Source organism: Falco punctatus (assembly GCF_963210335.1).
Source record: "Falco punctatus genome assembly, contig: scaffold_40, whole genome shotgun sequence".
Lineage (NCBI taxonomy): Eukaryota > Metazoa > Chordata > Aves > Falconiformes > Falconidae > Falco > Falco punctatus.
This window is the reverse complement of record NW_027660300.1, coordinates 963,760-984,569: the sequence shown is the minus strand read 5'-3', so window position 1 is coordinate 984,569 and position 20,810 is coordinate 963,760. Positions and strand designations below refer to the sequence as shown.

The 20,810-nt window shown below is 50.9% G+C and overlaps 1 protein-coding gene and 1 long non-coding RNA gene across 2 annotated transcripts in view; both read right to left on the bottom strand.

The window, feature by feature from the left end:
* Positions 1–20,810, bottom strand: part of LOC308057221 — a 199,044-nt gene that overhangs the window by 148,640 nt on the left and 29,594 nt on the right. The window lies entirely within an intron of this gene.
* LOC308057210 (olfactory receptor 14C36-like) lies at positions 15,835–17,650 on the bottom strand. The gene has a single exon (XM_080411340.1). It carries the CDS (start codon positions 17,633–17,635, stop codon positions 16,811–16,813), a length of 825 nt encoding a protein of 274 aa, XP_080267466.1. The 5' UTR covers positions 17,636–17,650; the 3' UTR covers positions 15,835–16,810.

The following is a 20,810-nucleotide window of genomic DNA, read 5'->3' as shown; positions in this document are numbered from 1 at the left end:
CCCCGACTATGATCCCTCGACATTGGCATCTAACTGTCATAGATCTTAAAGATTGTTTTTCAGTATCCCGTTGCATCCAGATGATGCCCCCAAATTTGCCTTTTCCATTCCAAGCATCAACAAGCATCAAGCTCCGTTGCAGAGATATCAGTGGGTTGGACTGCCACAAGGTATGAAAAATAGCCCTACAATGTGTCAATGGTATGTTGCGAAAAGACTCAGTCCTGTCCAAAATGCTATGCCTACTGTGTTATTGTATCATTATATGGATGACCTTTTAGTGGCAGCACAACATCACGAAGTCATGGAGAAAGCTGTAGCCCTTGTCACAGATGCCATGGATTCGGCAGGTCTCTGTATAGCACCAGGAAAGGTCCAGAAGTTTCCCCCTTGGAAATATCTGGGCTGGCGAGTAAGAGCACAAACTATTGTTCCTCAACCATTGCAGATCAAAACCAATGTAAAAAACCTGCATGATGCACAGAAATTACTGGGAACAATAAATTGGGTTCGACCACTATTGGGAATTTCTAATACAGACTTGGGTCCTCTGTTTGAACTACTATAAGGGGACACCAATCTTTGTTCTCCACGTAATCTTAACTCTGAAGCAGATACATCTTTACAAAAGGTTGCCTCAGCTATCGCTTCTCGACAGGCCCACCAATGGGCCCCTGAACTACCTTTTTACTTGATTATTTTAAACCCTGCTGGACAGCCTCATGCCCTGATATTTCAATGGGACCTTCAGAACTCAGACCCCTTGTTAATTATTGAATGGAACTTTTTACCTAACCAGTCTACAAAAACTATTTGGACACAACATGAGATGTTTGCCTCTCTGATTGTTAAAGCTAGATCACGCCTGTTAACCTTATCAGGGAAGGATTTTGTCTGCATTTGTCTACCAATTACAACAGTATGCTTACAATGGCTTTATCAGCAGTCAGACACCTTTGTTATGGCACTTGCCGACTATACGGGTCAAATAACTTCCCATCCACCTTCACACAAACTGTTTAACATTGACTTCTGTCTGATGTTAAAACCCAAAAGAAGCGAACAACCTTTACAGGCACTTACTGTCTTTACAGATGGATCAGGCAAATCACATAAATCTGTCCTGCTGTGGTGGGATGATCAACGGAGACGATGGGACTCGGACATAGAGACAGTCTCCGGTTCACCTCAAATAGTAGAACTGAATGCAGTTGTTCACGTTTTCTGAATATGGAACATACCGCTCAACCTTGTTACTGAGTCAGCTTACGATGCAGGTCTTGTTACACGAGCCGAAGCTTCTGTGCTGCGGAATGTTTCACATTCACAACTTTTTACCCTGTTACAGGAACTTATTTTCCTTTTGGACTCTCGATCTCACCTTATTTTGTTATGCATATTAGGTCTCACACCTCACTACCTGGTTTTCTTGCAGAAGGCAATCGACGAGCTGATCTATTGACGTTACCAGTTCAAGTATTGCCAGACCGCATTGCACAAGCTAAACTGAGTCACTTTTTTTTCCATCAAAATGCTGGAGCTCTTAAACGACAGTTTGACCTTCCTTCTCAACAAGCGTCAAATATTCTTGCTGTCTGTCCTGATTGTCAAAAACATTCTTTCCCATCAATTGCTGCAGGAGTTAACCCTAGAGGATTACAAAGCCTACAATTATGGCAAACAGATGGCACACATGATTCTGAATTTGGTAACCTTAAATATATCCACTCTTCCATTGGTACATTTTCAGGTGCCTTGTTTGCCTCTTGTCACACAGGAGAAAAGGCACGAGATATTCATAGACATTTAATGCGTGCTTTTGCTACTTTGGGTATTCTCTCAAAGATACAGACAGATAATGGTCCAGCTTATGTTTCAACAACTATAAAAAACCTTTTTTGCCCTATGGGGTATAACTCACATTCCTGGCATTCCTCATTCCCCCACCGGTCAATCTCTCATTGAACGGTCTCATCAGCCTCTAAAACGTCTATTACCACAACTAAAAGGGGGAATGGGAATGGGAACGGCTATTCCGGAGGAACGGTTACAGAAAGCATTGTATGTTTTCAGTTTTTTAAATTGTTCTTTAATAGATAACAACCCACCGATAGTTCGACATTTTACTGCAAATACCTCCTTCGAGGCACGGGTTAAAGCCCCGATATTGGTTCAAGATCCAGAAACAGGTAAAATTATGGGACCATATCCTCTTGTTACATACGGAAAAGGTTATGCTTGTGTCTCCACAGAAAAAGGACCCAGATGGATCCCAGCAAAGAATGTACGACCTTTCCGAGAACCTTTAACGCAGACAACTGATACCGACACTGACCCTACAGAATGAAATAAAAACTGCGTGATGATTTCTGTTTTGTATTAATGTCAGGTAACCAAATTCAGGACGTAGCATCTAGATTTCGCTTTTTACAGTGCTTGGAACGGACAATATTGCCCTGGATCAAACCACTTAACAAAGGTAATACGTTTGGACCAGACCAGATCCCCAACACACTGACAGCACCACTAGCAGATATTATCTTCCATTGCATCAACTTTCAATGACACTCTCATGAACCAGATTGGACAGCGTCTCGATTTCTACAGTTACGTTGCTATGAACATGGACCATCTAGTCGACCGTGGATCAAGATTCATTGTGAACTCTGTGATCACGATCGCTGGCGAGTTGTAAGACTAAGGGACAAATGGGGTCATTGGATGTGTTCTGAGTGTAATAATCAAATATTAAGGTTTAATCATATACAGTGGGCCAAATGTTTTATGGGAAAACCTCTTTTGGAATTAGAGGGAGTTATAGGGTTAGGTTCTGAGATTTTGCCAAACTTAGTTTTTGCTAGAAGTATGGGCTATCGCACGGTTGTTGTTTCAATATATTGTATTAGCAAGTAGAATTTATATTATTAACAAGAACATTGTAGGAGTAGAGTGTGGACAATCAATTGCAGTGCCTCGGTCGTGGACAGTACGACCAGAAGAATGGCTGGTTGCAAAATGACAATAGAAAAAGAAAAAGAGAAACAAGCATTGTTGCGGCGAATGAAGAGACGGGACGCAGCTTGATGCAAGCAAATGTCAATTTATTGTATAGAAGCACGAGTTTTTATACACTTTCCGAAGCTGCGCGTTTTAAACAGATTGGTTCTTGAAGCTAAGCCTTGCATACTAGGCAATCCCTGATTGGTGGTTAACTGCCAGCAATTAACAGCAAGGTGTTACCTTTCCTTGGCGCCATCCATCTCACACTCCCCTGTGCTCTGTAAACATGCCTCATCATGTTAATTGTTGTCTAGACAAGCTCGAGCACATTCCCCTCAGCTAACTGATTGCCATGCATGGTCCTAGTTTCCAGCCCGCTCCTGCACATTGTCAGTAATATGGATAATGATGTTCATACCTGGACCTTGGCCTATTGAAGGTAGCTCTTATCCCCCTTTTCTACCAAAGGTAAACGTTTGGGTCACGTTGGCAAACTTGACTGGACAGGATGCTCTGTGTCTTGCTATGGCCATTCTGTATCAGCCTTTTTCCACATGTCTTGTGGGCTTACCATTAGATGAATGGCCTATACCTAAAAACCTTCAAAGTCTTTTTCCACCCAAAAACGTATCAAAAAATGTGACAGACAATTGGGATGTATGGATACCCCATCTCCCACTGGCTACTTTGGAACCGCAGGGAATTGAACTCCTTGGTTCAGTAAAAATGGATTTTTGCATAAAATTTAACTACACGGGAAAGAATTGATCTAGGGCATGGGGCGTTTCCCCTATTCATCCTGGTTTTAGAAATGCAAGTATCTGGTGTAATTACACTGGTAACAACCTGTCTAAATCCAGCAATGCTCTGCTCTCACTACCTGCTGGAGTATTTTTTATTTGTGGTGATCGAGCATGGCCTGTCATTCCTTCTCATATAAAAGAAGGTCTGTGTAGCTTAGGGTGACTTTCCGTCCCGACTCATAACACATCTATGATTTTACAACATCGCTACTCTCGAAGGACAAAGCGTGGCGTTCATGCATTTGCCTCCGATTGTGATGATAACATGCAATTTTGGTCCTTTGGCCAAAGTTTCAGCCGTACAGTGAAAGAAGAAGGCAGGCAATGAGCACTTTGATGAAGACAGAAGACTTGTCCAATTGCTATTAATGCAGAGTGTCCCCTGAGGAGCTGTGGCCAGGTGAGAAAAGCAGTCCCTGGAGCTAAACACTGTGTGGGCAGCCTTGCTCCTTACCTCTCCAGCCCCGTGATATCTTTCCTCACCCCATGGCACTTACATCACTTGACATCAGACTTCTCTAACCAACTCTGCAGATGAACATTGCAGGGTCTTTGCAGCAATTACTACCTGCTTCCCTTAGAGACCTGGGGGCAAATAGGAATAGAACGTGTTTGTTGGTTGTTTTTTTTTTTTTAAACTAGGGGAAAAATAATACTATCTAATAAATAATAACTTAGACTTCTCATCTGATTTATGGTAAGTTCAAGCAGATCCACATGAGGTCTATCATCACCACTGCTGAAGTGTTGCCTATAGGGAGTATTAGGGAGATTACTGAAAGGCAGTCAAACTTTAACTCCATGAAGCTCAAAGCAGAAACTAGGTAGGTGAGAGGGACAGGTATGATCAAAGAGTAAGAGGAGGAAGGTATGTGAAAGTTAACTTCTTAATCCATAGATGTAAGTCAGAAATCCATATGAGGAGTTGACCTTCTGGATCTCATGCAAAACATGATGTCATTTCCAAATCTCTTGGAAGTCAGTAGAAATTCTTCCACATTCATCTACATGCTCACAAATGGTATTAACAATAGTAGAGACTCCAACTTGAGATGCCAACTTTATAACTAGTGCCATTCTGTTTTGCACAGCTATAGGAGCTGTCTCTGAAAGGTCTTCCTGCAAAACTTTTATGGCACCTGCAGTGTCCTTGGTCATCTCTTCCACTCCTGTGGATCTCTTTATCACTGCCTTCCCCAATGCAGCAGCCCCTCGCCAAGGAATAAACCACCCAGCAAAAGAGTGAAACCCAGTGGGTCTCTCTGTAAAGGGTGGTTGATTCCGCCTGTATCTCCGCAGGTAAGTTGTTCACCACCGACTGTTGTCCAGTGTCTCAGTCAGTCATATCAGGAAATATCCCACCATCTTGGTGGTGCATCTACCCGGCTATCTTGGTGGTAACGCTTTTTGTGCTACACTGGCACATATCCAGCAACACCCAGTGCCCAGTGGAACGTTCCAGTACCTACTGCTAGTTAGTTCTGACAGCTTCATGAATTGCATTGAGCAATCACAATGTGGGTAGGGACCCACAAAGACCAGAGCTCCGTTTTGGTGTGTCTTGGCTTCATTTTAGTAAAACACTTCACACTGAGTGTGGATTCAGTATTGCCCAGGTCTGGAGGTCAGTCTCGTTCCAATGAGTGTATTTTGGTCTTAGCCACAAGTTATGCCCACTAGTCCCAAATGGGATGGGGATACCAGCTACAGGCATTCCTGCATGAGGACATTCAGGGAAATGGGTACCTACCCAACAATCACTCCTCCTAACAGCATTTATCGATTCTTCAACAATTTTCAAATGAGTATTCCATGTCCATGACTCCTCCTGGTCCCACCCAAGATGAGGATTTAGCATACCACATCACAGGCCAAATTCTATACATCGGTAAAACAGGTTTCAACATATATCTACAAAGGAGAGGCAAGTAGCAGACTCCAGCTTCCCTGTAGACAGCCCAGTCTTATCCGGGGTCGCATTTCAGTCATCCACTTATATGCTGTCTGGCAATAATGCAAGATCCTGAACCTAGAACTTCATGATTCTGGAGGTAGTTTCAAGCATAAAGGGTTTTTTTGTTGCTTGACAGTCCATTCTGGTGATGTGGCTGGTTAAACCCTGCTATGGCACGTCCATGGAGTGACTCCTTCAGGCCTGACAGCAGCGTAGGTGCTGAGAAAAATCTGGAAAGGTCCTTTCACTTCTCTTCAACGGTTCATCTATCCACGTTCTAAGATACACGTAATCTCCGGGTTAGTAGTGATGTACAGGCACGTCCAGGGACAGATCTGCGCTCACAGTGACGTACCTCTGGAGAGAGGACAGGACCTTTCCTAGAGACTGAACATACTCTTTTAAACCATGTTTCCCTTCTATTATTTTGGGATTCACTCCATTTCTGTCACCTGGCAAGGTTTACCATGTATCCTTTCCAAAGGAATAACTCTCTCCTTCTGTTTACGCTGGATCCTGTATCTGTAGCAATGCTGAGGGAAAAGCATCTGACTGCTCTCTCTGAGGTTCTTGGCAGATTTTACTCATCTGTCCTTTCAGGCTTTGCTTCATTCTCTCTACTTTCCTGCTTGATTGAGGTCTCCATGGAGTGTGGAGATCCCATTTTACCCCTCCTAGTTTAGCTAAAAGGTGAAGGGCTTCTACTACCAATTGTGAACCCCTACCTGCCAGCGGCGGGGAATAACATGCAGCCGACTCAATATGAGTGATAAAGCATGATTCCATTCATTAATCCAAATAGCTCTTATTTATACAGTGTATCTAATTATGCATACTCAGCAGTCTATGATTGGCTACAATCACTACCTGCTCATTTACATGGTCCTCCTACTTGCGGTTAGCTAGCTTACGTAACTTCTTTATCTTTCCTGCACATACCTCCTCAGAGTTGTTTGTGAAGCCTGTTAAGGCCGCGGTGTCCCTGCAACACCGCAGCCATCAGCACAGCTGGCAACCTCAGCTGAGGCCCAGTCTTGATAGCACACTGGTTGGATGCGGCTCTGCTCGAGCAAATGCTCTAATGATCTGTGACCCTTCTCATCCAGCCATTCTCCAACACCTACCCAAAGAAAGTCCTATGGGTACCCCAAATCTCAGTATTATCTCTGAACTTACACTTATGATAATTCTTACTGGTGCGGCAACGGAAAGCTTCCAGCCAGCCTGAAAAAGCATCTGCCATTGCTAAAAGATACTGATACCCATTTTGCTGCAGTAACTTGGAAAAAGTCTATTTGCCAGTAATCCCCTGGGCTTTGTCAGCCCTGGGAAAGATCATTGGGGTAGGTGAGGGTTATTCTTCAGGTAAAACTCAGGCTTCTTCACTCTGCTTTTTGTTTTCCCAGTCATGGTACATTTAGAACTTGCCCTTTCAAGGCTTCTAACATCCTCTGAATTCCCCAGGGAGTTTCTTGGTGCTTCCTTTTAGCCAATTCACACATAATTTCCTCTTTAAATGTTAGTTGATGTGAAGGAGTCACCCATCATCCATGATTTGGTTTGCCTTCAGTATATTAGCCAACTGATTGTTTTATGGTGGATCCTGTGGGCTCTTAGGTCCTAATTTCTGCCGTTTCTCTGGCAGGACTAGCAATATTTCACTTTCAGCTGCTTCTTTCCTTGCTTGATTTGCCACTTGCTGTCCTAGATGCACCGAGCTATCTCCAAGGTGCTGCACTTTACGATGCATAATTGCCAGCACCCTGGGTCAGCTGGTCACCTGAAATGATTGTTGGGTCTTTGCCTCATAATTTGGCTGGGGATCCTTGAGAGGTTCAGAGTCCTCTTTCTTTCTTTCTTTCCAACAGCCCCATCGGCATGGTCTAGTCCAAAGGCAAATTTCAAATATGTCCATTCATTAAAAAATCCTTGTCTGTTGATAATAATGCCAGTGCCCTTAGTAAGGCTGTGAGTTCTGCCTCTTGGGCCCGCGTGTCAGATGAGAGGGCTTTGCCTTCTCTTCTCTCTCTGATAGTTACCACCACATATCCTGCTCTTTGGGTCCCATTTCGCAAAAAACTACTACCACCTACAAATAAGTCCCAGTCTCCATTTTCTGTTGGCGTGCCTTTTAATTCCACTTGGCTAGAATATACCTCTGCCATTGTCTTTAAAGAAGAATTAGTTCTTCTTTTCCACTGAGATCATGTCATTTTTGCCCAGGTGTCAGTTCGTGGGCCTCTTGCACCGGTAATACTGTAGCTGCCACCGTGCGCGGACAGGTTGGCCGTCCTTTACTGACACTGTCCAGCTGTTTGGGAAAGCTCCCCACGGCTCTGCTCCATGGTTCCGGTCTCTGGACCTACACTCCTAAGGCAACGTGTCACCTTTCATGCACAAGAGTTCCAATGGGTTTTCTGGGTTTGGGAGGCCTAGAGCTGGAGCACTCATTCCAGTCCATTTCCATTCCGTAAATGCCTCTCTGCACTCCTGAGTCCAGACAAGGAGGTTTCCGTTTCCTCTGACAGTTTCATATAAAAGCTTGGCAATGAGTCCCAAATTCATTATCCGTAAGTGACACCACCCGGCCATTCCCAGGGATGCTCTGAGCTCTTGTTTTCATTTGGCTTCTGGGATTTGACAAATGGCCCTTTTCCTCCAGCTCCAAGACTCTGCAGGCCCAGGCAAATTGTAAATCCCCAATTGGTTGCTTCTTCTGGGGTGGTCTCTGCCTTTTCCCAGGGTACTTTGTACCCTGCTAGCCTCCAAAGTTTAGGAGGTCCTTGTTATAGAATCTTCTTTACTACTGGTTGCTAGCAGTATGTCACCTACCTATTGCTGCAAGGCGACATTTTCATACCTCTTTTGCCAGCTTTCCAACTCACTGGCTAATTGATTTCCAAAGACTGTAGGACTATTTTTAACTCCTTGCAGTCATACAGCCCTGCACAGCTGGGTTTCTCAACCAGTTTCAGGGCTTTCCCATTTAAAACCAACCGATTGGTGACTGGCAGCAGCCAGCACAAGGCAGAAGAAGGCATCTTCACATCTCATACAGTCAACCATTCCTCATTCTCCTTCAGGGTGGTCAGGAGGGCATACAGGTGTGCTACTGCCTCATGGACATCTTGCACAGCTGGATTTATAGCTCTTGAATCTTGCACCAGTTTATATTCTTCTGAATTTGGCTTCCTGGCTGGTAATACTGGAGTGTTATGTTCTGATTGGCATTCTCTTAGTAACCCAAAATCTGTGATCTCTTCAATTAATGACTCCAACCCTTTCCTGACTTGTAGTTTAACTGGGTACAGCTTTTGACTTGCTGGTCTGGCATTTGGCTTCAGCTGGATGATTACTGGTTCCCCTGCTTGGGGTTGCCCTGGTGTTCCTGAAGCCCGTACAAGAGGTATTGCAGCATTTGTAACTGCTTCTGGTATCTAATGGAGCTCGGCTTCCTTCTGCAACATAAAAATGTGGGCATCCAAATCTTTATTGCCAGGAATATGGTTCCGTTGAGGAAGCCCAGGTGGCACCTCAGGTAGCTTTGGTTTCTGTCAACCAGTAACTGAATCGCAGCCCTGCAGTGCGTCACGGTCTGACCCAAGTTCATCCAGCTGGTCCATGAACAGGAAGCCCATCACAGTGGGGGTTCCAATCACCTGGCTACTCCCACACTCCACTGGTACTTATTCCAACAATCCTTTGCTCAGCCCCGTGAAGATACCATCAAAGAACCAGTGCATGGTCCTCACAGTGTTCCTGGATCACAGCATACCCAAACTGAAGCACATTTTCAGCAGCACCATGTCCTCCTGGAGGTCAGCCTCCCCTCCCCCACAGGCCTTCAGGGGCCTCAGCAGCACTGCAGCTAGCCAAGCCTTCTTCTGCCAGGGCTGCAGAGCCCAGCACTGCTTTTCTGGCCTTGCAGAGGGCAGGGCTTCCTCTGCCGGTGCGCTTAGATTGCCACCGCCACCCACTCCAGCGGGTCTCTGGTCTCCAGCACAGCACGGGCACACGCTGGCTCGAGGGCGCTTGGTACCAGCTTTGCCCGAGAGAAGCCTGAGCGTGGCCCCAGCGCTATGGCTGAGGTGCTGCAGCCCAAAAGCGCACCGATGGCTTGGGCCTGGGGCACAGGCAGGAGGAGCTGGACTTCCACCTGCTGTCATCGTGCTGGATATGGATGGAGTAAATCATGCTATTGATGAACTAAATCCTGAGGGGTGGTGGGACAGGTCACAGTGGTGCGGCAGGGGAAGGTGTGGGCTTTTCACGAGGGACAGGCCAGGAAGCTGAGGAGGGGATGCCCTCCGTGTGCAGGCACTTGTTGCCCGTGCGGATCTCCTCTACGGGGTGTGCAGCAGGTTGGGTAAGCCCTTGCAGGAGAGTGTCAGCGAGAGGCCGGTTAGTGTGCCATCCTGGTGGGAGACACAGCGCCCGCACTCAGGGTACGGCAGTGGAGAAAGGCTTATCTAAGCAAGCCAAGGAAGTCTGCAAGTCCATGGTCCCAGCTCTTATTGGGGACTTCATGACCCTGACACTTTCTGGAAGGGGAGCACAGCAGGATACACACCGTCCAGCTGGTGTCGGGGGTCTCTTGAGACAAATTCTTTGCACAGGTGTCAGGCCAACAAAGGTGACGCTCACCTGAATCTGGTCCTTGCCAAACAGGCAGTGCTGCTGAGGGAGTGAAAACCAGTGTCAGCCCTGGCTGTAGTGCTCATGAAATAGTGGGAGAAGGCTTCAGCCTCTTCAGGGGACTTGTAGTGGTAGTCCCATGGGCAGCAGCACTCAAGGACAGCAGAGCTGTGTACGGCTGGTCATTCAGGAAAGCATTTCCCAAGCAGAACTGTCCATACCGAGAAGCAGGAAATCAAGCAGACATGCCAAGAGAGATCCTTGGCTAAAGAAGGAATTCCTCAAGTATCTCCAGAGAGAAAAGGAAGCATCCTGAAGGTGGATGCGAGGGCTCAAAGAGGAATTTAGAAATAGGGATGTCTTCAGGGAAGCCAAAGCCTGCTTAGTATGGGGTCTTGCAAGACGTTCAAGGGCATAAAGAGGATCTGTCGCTACTTGCAGAACAGTTTAAGAACTAAACAAAGCCCCTGTGTGGCCACTGCTGGGCTTAGTAAGAGCAGGTCTAGATAAAACTGAACATCCTCCAGGTCCTCTTTGCCTTAGTCTTCCCCAGCATCGTGTCCCAAAGCTTTGTGCCTGAAGGCAGGGCCCTGGAGGGAACCAGCCAAGTGTGGATGGGGATCAAGTCAGGAGTCATTTGACCAAATTCAATGCTTCCCACTCCAGGGAGGTGGAGGGGCGGCATCCCAGGGAGCAGTGTGAGCAGGCCGATGTCCCAGTGAAGCCATTCTCCATCACCACTGGAAGGTCCTAGAGACTGGAGGAACTTCCTCTTGACTGGAAGCACCCATGAATCTCGTGATACCCAAGAATGACAAATTGAAAGTCCTGCCCCTAAAGTGGACCGAGGCCCTGCGATGACACAGGGCAGGGACTGCCTGGCTGGGCCCTTGGTTTGCATTCGGCAAACTAGGAGCCATCAGGAAAGGTGACCAACAGCCTCCTGGGCTGTATGACCAGGAGCACAGCCACGGCAAGTCATTCCCTCCCTCTGCTTCCCACTTGTTTCACCACATCTAGAGTACTTGTCTAGCTTTGGTGCTCCGCAATAGCAGAGAGACATTGGCACGCTGGAGCCATTTCAGTAAAGAATCACAGAGATGGTCAAGGCTGGAGCACGTGCCCTGGTAGATCAGGCTGAGGGAGCTGGGCTGGTCCACGCTGGAGAATGGAGGGCTTTTGTGGGAGGATGTAAGAGCCTTGTGTTGCCTATGGCAAGGTTTCCAAGTACTCACTGTGGTACAAGGCAGGAGCACAGGAAGCAATGAACTGAAGCAAGAGCACTGTCCTCCTTCTTCACCTGCAGCCTTTAGCTCGGGGAACCACAGGCTGCACAAACCCCCATGGTGAGGGGTGTGCCACCAGTTAGAGTCCCCTTGGGTGACATTTCTGGCACCTGAGCGGGTAACTGTCCAGGTGGATTTTCCAAGGGTAAATCCTGCCTCGCCAACCTGACAGCCTGCAGTTGTGCGTGAGGAGCTCCACAGTGGATGTCATTTCCCTCAGCTTCAGCCAAACTCTTGTCATGGTTTTCATCAGCGTTCTTCTGCCCACGTGAGGCCATGACACTCTGGGTGGGAACAGAAGGAGATGGGTAAAACACCAGCGGGATGGGTAGGCTGAGAGAGCAGTGGGGAAGGGCTCACACCCCACCTGGAGGCCACTGGGACATACTGGGGCAGTGTGGACGTTGCAGAGGACTCTCCAGATTACAGTTTAAGGGCTGTATAGATGACCCCGTGGAGGCAAGTCTCACAGTGTCTGTCGGTGGCACCAAACTGAGAGGACCATCCCTGTGCCCTAGGGATGCCATGAGGGGAACCCTGGCAGGTGGGGTGGCCGCCCTGTCAGGAGCTGCACAGATGCAGGACGGACCAAGGGCAGAGCCTGCCCCTCCCTCGCATGGACTAACACCCTGCAGCTGCAGGGCCTGGGACCTGCCTGGCTGGGCAGTGTCTGTGCAGAAAAGGCCCTGGTGGTGCTGGGGGACAGAAGGCAAAACACAATCCCACCCCGTGACCTGGCAGCAGAGGCAGCCAGCAGTGCCCTGGAGCATATGAAGAGGGGCCTTGCCAAGGGAGTGCGGGAAGTGACTGTGTCCCCATGCTCATCCCTCGTTAGACCCCCTGTCCGTGACTGTGCTCGTTTTTGGGCCCTGACAGGGAGTGAAGGGGGGAGGGAGCGGCTGGGTGGCTGCTGGGCTTTTGGCCAGAGACAAGCCACTACAGCAAGGAAGGTGTGTATGACTGGGAGTTCAGTGAAGGGTCATTGAGATGCTCAGGGGCTGGAACACTTTCCCAGGAGGGGAAACTGAGGGCAAGGCCCTTGTTCAGCCTGCACAAGGGAAGGCCTTGGGAGCTCCTAGTGACCTGCCAGTCCCAGTGGGGAGGTGGTCAGGAAGATGAGCCCAGTCTTGGAACTATGGAGCCTGTCAGGAATGTGATAGCCAATCGTCAGATGTGGAAATAAGAATATTCTTGGCCAGAGGTAATGAAATGACCAACCTCCACATCACGGGGTGTCTGAAGCTATATACAGAATGCAAACAAATGCTCTACTTGGATAGTGTGAACTTCTTTGCTAAAAGTGGGGGAAGGCAGAGGAATCTCAGTGCTTTCTGGTTCCTGTGAGAGGAGCTGAAGGTAACAATTTTGTTCCTCCCTTTCAGTCCGTGACACCCAGAAGCCTGACCTGCTTTTCCTTCTCCTCCTCCTAACAACTGATGAAGGGATGGGAAGTAAGGAAGCAGAGAGCCCCTAGGTCATAGTGTCATTTCCTTGGACATCCCATCTAGTATCAAGAGGGAAAATGAGCCTGCAAGGCCAAATGAACAAGGTCTATGGACAGGGAACACTGTGTGTGAAATATTTCCTGGAGACCTGCAGACCCACAGCACAGATCACGCTGGAGCTGAATCTCCTCCTGGCATCAATGGCCTCCCAAAGCCATGGAGAAAACTTTGGGTGGAGGCCCCAGGTGAGGTTGGTCAGGGCCAGGAAGGCCTAGGGATGCTCTCAGGGCCCTGCCCCCATGGGATCCCACCTGCCAGTGCCCTCAGCAGGCCAGGTTCTCCTTCCCTCCTGCCCCAGGGCTGTGCTCTGCTGCTCTCCTTCCCCACTTATCTGGGAATCAGGGACACCACAACTGCACACTACTACAACCAAGGTGGCATTGCTATTCACATCCCTGAGCAGATTGTTGTCTTTGGGGAGCCCCAGGTGCAGATGAGCATCAGACTGGGTGGCCTGTTTGGTCTGGGGAACTCGCCCACAAGCCCCTGGGCTCCTGGCATCCTTGCTTACCTGTGCAGTGATCACCAAGGAGACGGATTCCCCCAGAAGAGCCAGGCTCTGTGATCCACAGGTTTCCTCAGGTCATTTCAAGAAGACATTGTTCATGCCTCACCCTGACTGTATGACCTGTCACTCTGTCCTGCCTCGGGCTGGCATGGAGTGCATGTTCTTCACAGCAGCCCTTCTGGTGCTGTGCTTTGCGTCTCTTCCTAGGGCAGCGCTGACCACGCACCAGTGTTTTGGCCACCGCTGCAGAGTAATCACCAAGGCTTCTCTTTCTCACACTCTGCCTGCGCTACAAGGAGACTGGGGGGATGCAAGAAGCTGGGACAGCTGACCCCCATGACCACAGGGATATTGCATATCCCAGGACGTTGTGCTCATCAATAACAGCTCGGGGAAAGGAGGATGAAAAGAGAACGTTTGTGGTCGTGGCATTTGTCTTCCCGTGTCACTGACAGATGTGCTGAAGAGCAGCTCTTATGGGGATGGCTGAACCCCTGCCTGCCCATGGCAAGGAGTGAGCGAATTGCTCATGTTGCTCCTTGCACACACAAAGCTTTTGCTTCTCCTATTAAACTCTGTTTTTCCTGACCTGTGAGTTTTCCTCTGATCCTCTCCTCCATCACGCTGGGCATGGAAGGGGTCAGTGAGCAACAGATTCTGGGTGTTTGGGTGCTGGCCAGTGTCAAACCACAACTAATTCCTCCCACAGTGCCACCCTGGCTGGTCTCCCCTGTGATCCCGAAACAAGCTCCCACCTCACCCCTTGGCCCATCCACTAGAAGAGCTCCATCTGTCTGAGCTGCCCTGACATCCCACAGAGCGTCCCCCTCCCCTCATCTTTCCCGTAGGTCTCCCCTACAGACCTTGTGTCTCTATCCCCCACCAAAGGCGTGGGAGCTGCCCTGCCCCTCCTCAGCGCTTACGGCACTGATGTCACAGCTCTGTGGTGGCACAGGGGGCTCCTGCTGCCCGTGCCCCAGGCGGTGGGCTCTGGGGCCCATGTGGGCTGCAGCACCTCAGGTGTGGCACCAGGGCCAAGGGCAGGCTTGTCACAGGGACGGGAGCCCTTGTGTGGGAGGGGTTTGCTGCCCAGCAGAGGATGCTGGAGCGGGTGGCAGGGGGCAGCAGAAGGATGAAGGAGCTTCCCACCACGAGAGCAAAGGCTGCAGTCCCCGAGGCCAGAGGGCAACAGGCCTGGGCTGCGCAGCCCTGGCAGGAGAGGGCTTTGCTCTCCCAGGTGACTCTGTAGCACCCTGCGGCCTGTGCCAGAGCTGAAGCTCATCACCAAGATGGGCACGATGCTGCTGCTGGTGCTGAGCAAGTCCCTGGGGGAGGCCAGCCTGTTATGCAGCCCTCCTGGGGCTATCCTGCTGGTGGCAGGCCGGCCAGAGAGCAGCTCTGCAGAGAAGGACCTTTGGGTGCCAGAGGACAAGCAGCTGAGCAGGAGCCATGTAACAGGCTCATGTGAGCCAAGGTAACACTTTTTGAACTGAGGATGTTCAACCACTGCAGGTAGTTGCCAAGAGTGGTTATGGAATGTCCACCCCTTGACATAGCCCAAACCTACCAAGCCAAGGCCTTGTACAACCGGCTTGAGCTGGCCGTGCTTCTCCTAGGGGGTTTCACTGGATGATCTCCAGAGGTCCCTTCCAATGTCAACATTCTCTGTCATTCTCTGAGTTTCAAGGACACAAGCAAGACAGAATGAAATGAAGAATGCATACCCTTGACCGCAAAGATAGCGGGGTCTATGGAGAGGACCCACGCTGGAGCAGGGCAGAAGTGTGAGGAGGAAGGAGCAGCAGAGGTGTTCTGTGCCATCAACCCTCTTCAACATCCCCCCCGCACCTCTCAGGGTGTGCTTGTGTGGGTGAATTGGGACCAATGGAGTAATTTGGCCCTGGGAGAAACTGGGGAAGGGTCTTCAATGTTTTGGTCATTGTTTCTCACAATCAACATCTTGTTTTAATTGGCAATGAATGAAATTGATCTTTGGCAAGACAACACATCTTTGGCTATGACAGGGATCGGTAAGTAATCTCTCTGCCTTTACCTTGACCCAGGAGCATCGCTGGCTTATTTTCTCCCTTTGTCCTATTGAGTCAGGGGAGCAGATGAACAGCTGAGGGGCTGGCTGGGTGCTGGCCGTGGTTAACCCCACCACAGGACCATATCAGGACTGCTGAGCCCACAATGGAGCTCCCCAGCACAAGAAAGACCCTGCCAGACTGGAGCAAGTCCTGCAGAAGCCAGAAGGATGGCTGGGACCTGGATCATGTTATGGACAAGGAGAGGCTGAGAAACTGGCGTTTATTTGAGATAACACCTAGAGTGAAAGACTGGAGCCCTGGACCCAGGCCAGTTGGTGGGATCTCCGTCAGTGGTTTACTTCACTATTTGTCAAAGCAAAGCCGTGAGGATTTGATCTGGTTGGAGATGTCTGACCACGGCCTTGGCTGAGTGGCCAACTGAGGCAAGAGGTATGGGACTTGTGTGTAACCAGTGACAGTAGGAAAGTGGCTCCATTTACATTTAGAATTGCAATGGATTTGGGTATCACTGAGCCACTAAGGATGACAGAGGTGACCATGCAGCAAATGTTCCTCGTAGGGACTGGGGTGTACAACAAGCAAAGGAAATGACTGGTGCTTGGGACATCTTGGGGCACCTGGGGCAGCTTCCCCTGGATGGATATCCAAGGAACATGGCACTGAGCAGAGCCCTGTGTCCCACCCGATTACTGCCTTGCTTCCTTCACCGTGACCCAAGGATTTGCACCAGGACACCCTGCAGTGTGCCCCCACCCTGTTATTTGCCCCAACTTTGCACACTCACACAGCTGAGCTCTACACTGGTGCTTTACTCTCCTGGGAACTTGATAGATATCTCCACTAGACAAGCCCCTTAAATTACAGAGATGTGACACAGGAGTCCAGCTGCACCACCCTGGATGCAAAAGTACAAAAGCCTCTGGGTCAGGCAGGCTGGGGTCATTCCTTTGAGGAAGTGGAGTGCATGCAAACATTCTAGGAGAAACACAATTGTGACATTAAAAGTGCTAAATGCACAGGATGTTCCCGAGATGACCAGGAGACACCTTGTGAAGAGATTGAGGCAGTTCAGTGCTGCTGAGAGAAACCTGACTGCATCAGCTTCTTCAGTGCGTCCTTCAGCTCCTGGTTCCTCATGCTGTAGATGAAGGGGTTCAGTGCTGGAGGCACCACCATGTACAGAACTGGCACCACCAGGTCCAGAGATGAGGAGGAGAGGGAAGGGAGCTTCAGGTAGGCAAAAGTGGCAGTGCTGAGATAGAGGGAGACCACGGCCAGGTGAGGGAGGCACGTGGAAAAGGCTTTGTACCGTCCCTGCTCAGAGGGGACCCTCAGCACAGCCCTGAAGATCTGCATGTAAGACAGAACAATGAAAACAAAACATCCACAGGCTAAACAGGAACTAATCACAATTAGCCCCACTTCCCTGAGGTAGGTGTGTGAGCAGGAGAGCTTGAGGATCTGTGGGATTTCACAGAAGACCTGTCCCAGGGCATTGCCTTGGCAGAGCGGCAGTGACAGTGTATTGGCCGTGTGCAGCGCAGCATTGAGAAACCCACTGGCCCAGGCAGCTGCTGCCATGTGGACACAAGCTCTGCTGCCCAGCAGGGTCCCGTAGCGCAGGGGCTGGCAGATGGCCACAAAGCGGTCATAGGCCATGACGGTGAGGAGAGAACACTCTGCTGAAAGGAAAAAGACAATCAGGAAGAGCTGTGCAGCACATCCTGAGTAGGAGATGTCCCTGGTGTCCCAGAGGGAGTTGGCCATGGCTTTGGGGACAATAGTGGAGATGGAGCCCAGGTCGAGGAGGGAGAGGTTGAGGAGGAAGAAGTACATGGGGGTGTGCAGGTGGTGGTCGCACACTACGGTGGTGATGATGAGTACGTTGGCCATGAGGGCAGCCAGGTAGATGCCCAGGGAGAGCCAGAAATGCAAGAGCTGCAGCTCCCACGTGTCTGCCAATGCCAGGAGGAGGAAGTGGGTGATGGAGCTGCTGTTGGACATCTGCTGTTTCCAACCATAGGGTCCCGTTCATGAAGAAAACATAGTGACAAGTCAGTAAAGACTTCTGTGAGCCAAGTGAAAACCCTTTCTCCTAGATGCGCCCCCGGTGCCCCCTGTCCCCCCAGTGCCGTTCCTAGGAGAGCTCCCTTCCGAGCCGTGGCTGGAGCTGTGCTGAGTGCTGGCCGAGTGTGCTGTGAGGAGCAGGGGCTGTGCCCGCTGGCTGCCCAGCAGTGAGCCCTGCTCTGCAGCAGGGGCTTCATGGGAACCCTGGGGGCAGGGGCCAGTCCTGGCCTTGCCCTGGCTCAGCCCAAACTGCTCCCAGCGCAGAAGGGCCTGTCAGCATCGGCTCTGCCCGTGCTGAGCAACGGCCATGGCCAGAGTCAGGTCAGGAGGGCTTTGTGCTGTGCTCAGGGAGAGCAGAGTGAGTGCTGAGAGGCAAGGGGACTGTCTGTGCCTGAGGGCAGAGGCAGGCACTCTGCTCTCTCCATCCCTCTCCTTCCCAGCTGCCCGGCAATTGCTCCTTTCTTAGATGGAGAGTGATCACACTGCCATGTGACCCTGACAAGCAGCCAGGCACTGCTGAGAGCAGAGGGATCCACTGCAGAGAAGAAAATGCCTCATCCCTTCCCGAAGGCTCAGCACCACACTGCTACCCAAGGACACCCAGGGCTCACTGTGTGCCCTGGAAGCAGTACAGACCTTGGGTGGACACCCGAGGTAGATAGTCAAGGGTCCTGATCATGGAAAGCTTGAGACAGAGTGTCAGCTCCTCCCCCAGCCTCACAGGCTGCATTGCCCACAGCATCACAGGTTAGGGGAAAGCTGGGACACCTCCATGGTAGAGGACATGTCTGCACAGGAGGACCCACAAGGTCTGTGCCTGAGCCGGCAGCTGAAACCCCTATTGCCAGAGAGCCTGTCTGCAATGCCAATAGCATCTGAGCAAGGCCAGGAGAGAGACAAAGGGACACTCGGGAACTCCTTCCCCTTGCCCAGCGCGGCACACCACCTCCCACACAGCAGCAGTGCAGGACAGTCACCCTCAGGCTCTGCTCAGCGAGAAATGGCAGCGTGGCAGCAGGAGAGATGCACTTCATCCCTTCTGCTGCCCTGCTGGACCAGGAGCTGTAGAAACACACGAAACCAACGGTCTAAAGGCTGTGCTGGGTGGGAGAGGAGAGCAGAGGTGTGTTGCTCAGGGAAGGCACCTGCACGGCAGACCGTGGCCAGGAGGTGCCCCTATCTGCCCTGCATCAGGGTTCCCCTCAGCATCTCCCCCCTCCCTGCCCAGGGCTCTGCTGCCTGCAGCTGTCCCTGCCAGCAGCTCTTTCTCTGGCCTCAGGGCCCTTCCCTGCCAGCGCTCACAGAGCCCAGCTCAGCCCCTGTGTGCCCAGCTGTGCCCTGCAGCCGCTCTCTGCCTGCAGGCAGGAACAAACAGCTCCCCCAAAGCCTGAGGGAAAAGGAGAGCTGATGCTGGTTTCATCTGCAGCGTGCTGGGGAGGGAAGGCACTTGCTCAGCTTCCTCATCAACCTCCCTGTGATGCTTTCAGCATCTCAGCCCCTGCTCTGACCTGCACAGCTGAGTTTCCATTGCACCAAGGGAGCCACAGAAAAGTGGCAGCAGAGATTCAGGCAAGCACAGAGCCAAGCAGTGAACCCCTGCCATGAACGTGCTCATGGAAAGTCCCCTTGGAAATGACCTGGAGATGTGAACAGCTCTGATATATGCAGCACCAACACAAAATCACTGAGACCTTGTCCTGCTGGGGGTCGCTCCTTCCACACCAACTTTTGCCCGCATCAGCACAGGAGCTCACCAGCAGGCAGAGAGCTGCCCCTGGCAGGCGGCAGAGCCCCTGCCCCAGCACACAGCCCCCGCGGCTGCAGGGACCCTGCTGGCAAGGACAGCCCTGGGCACCCCTGCCTGCACAGCCACCTTCACAGCCCTGCAGCCGGCCCTGGCACAAGGCAGCCCACATGCCCTGGCCCTCCCACGCTGCAGCAGGGAAGCCCTGCTCTGCAGCACACTGGCCTCCTCCACAGCAAAAGGCTCCCACACGGTCCCACAGGCTGGGGGGGCCCCAGCTGCTGCAGACCCGGCTAGCAACTGCAGAGGCATTGCCCTGCAGCCACACACTTACCGGCTCAAGGGCTCTGCAGATTTCTCCAGCAGGGAGCTCTCAGCAGCCTCCCACCAAGGGCTGCTTTTGAGCTCTCCCTGCCTCCCTCCTCTGCCCCTCTGGGCTCCCTCCAGCTGTCCCTGGGGCTGCAGGGGAACCTGATGGGCAGCAGCATGAGGCAATCCCTCATGGGCCTTGCCTCACCTGGGGGGACACACTTATTTCCAGCACTGGCAATTCCCTTACTAGGAAAAGTTTTCTGCTTGAGTATCAACTTTTGTTAACCCTTCAGTAGCCAGCACAGAAGGAAGACTGCAGCAAAGGATCCAAGTACTCCTAACGGAGCGTGTGTGTACGTGTGTGTCTGGTGGTTCTGCAGGCAGGGCAGGGAGGATGTCCTCAGTGCTTCAGTAAGCCCTGCAGAGCCCATTGCAGCACTTCATTGCACAGTCCGAGGGCTCAAGACTCAGCTCTCCTTTGCCCAGGCCACGTCTCTGCTCTGAAGCAAAGCCTTTGCACCCACGGGCTCGGGGACACTTGGTACCAGGTTGCCTTGTGGCCAGGCAGAGCTGGGCTGGTGCCACAGCTGGGGGGCTTCAGCCCAGATGTGCAGCAGTGCTTTCACACTAAGACAAGGGGTTTCCTCAGACTCTTGGCTTTTAATGAGCCTGGCAGTTTCCCAAGACAGACGAGACCCTTGTGTCTGACCAACCTGCCCACGACCTGCGCTTTGACAGCCCACTGTATCCGAGGGTGACTCTACCAACCTATCCAGGAACCCCACTGACAGCATCATTGAGTCAGAGCCCTTAAAACCCCTACTCACATCTCCAGAGACTTATAGAAAATGAACTTCAGCTGAAGATTTTTATTATGCAAGTTTGTGACAGAGTAAGGTTCAAGGGATGCCAGTAATGGTAGACTGACTGCAAAACACGCTTAAA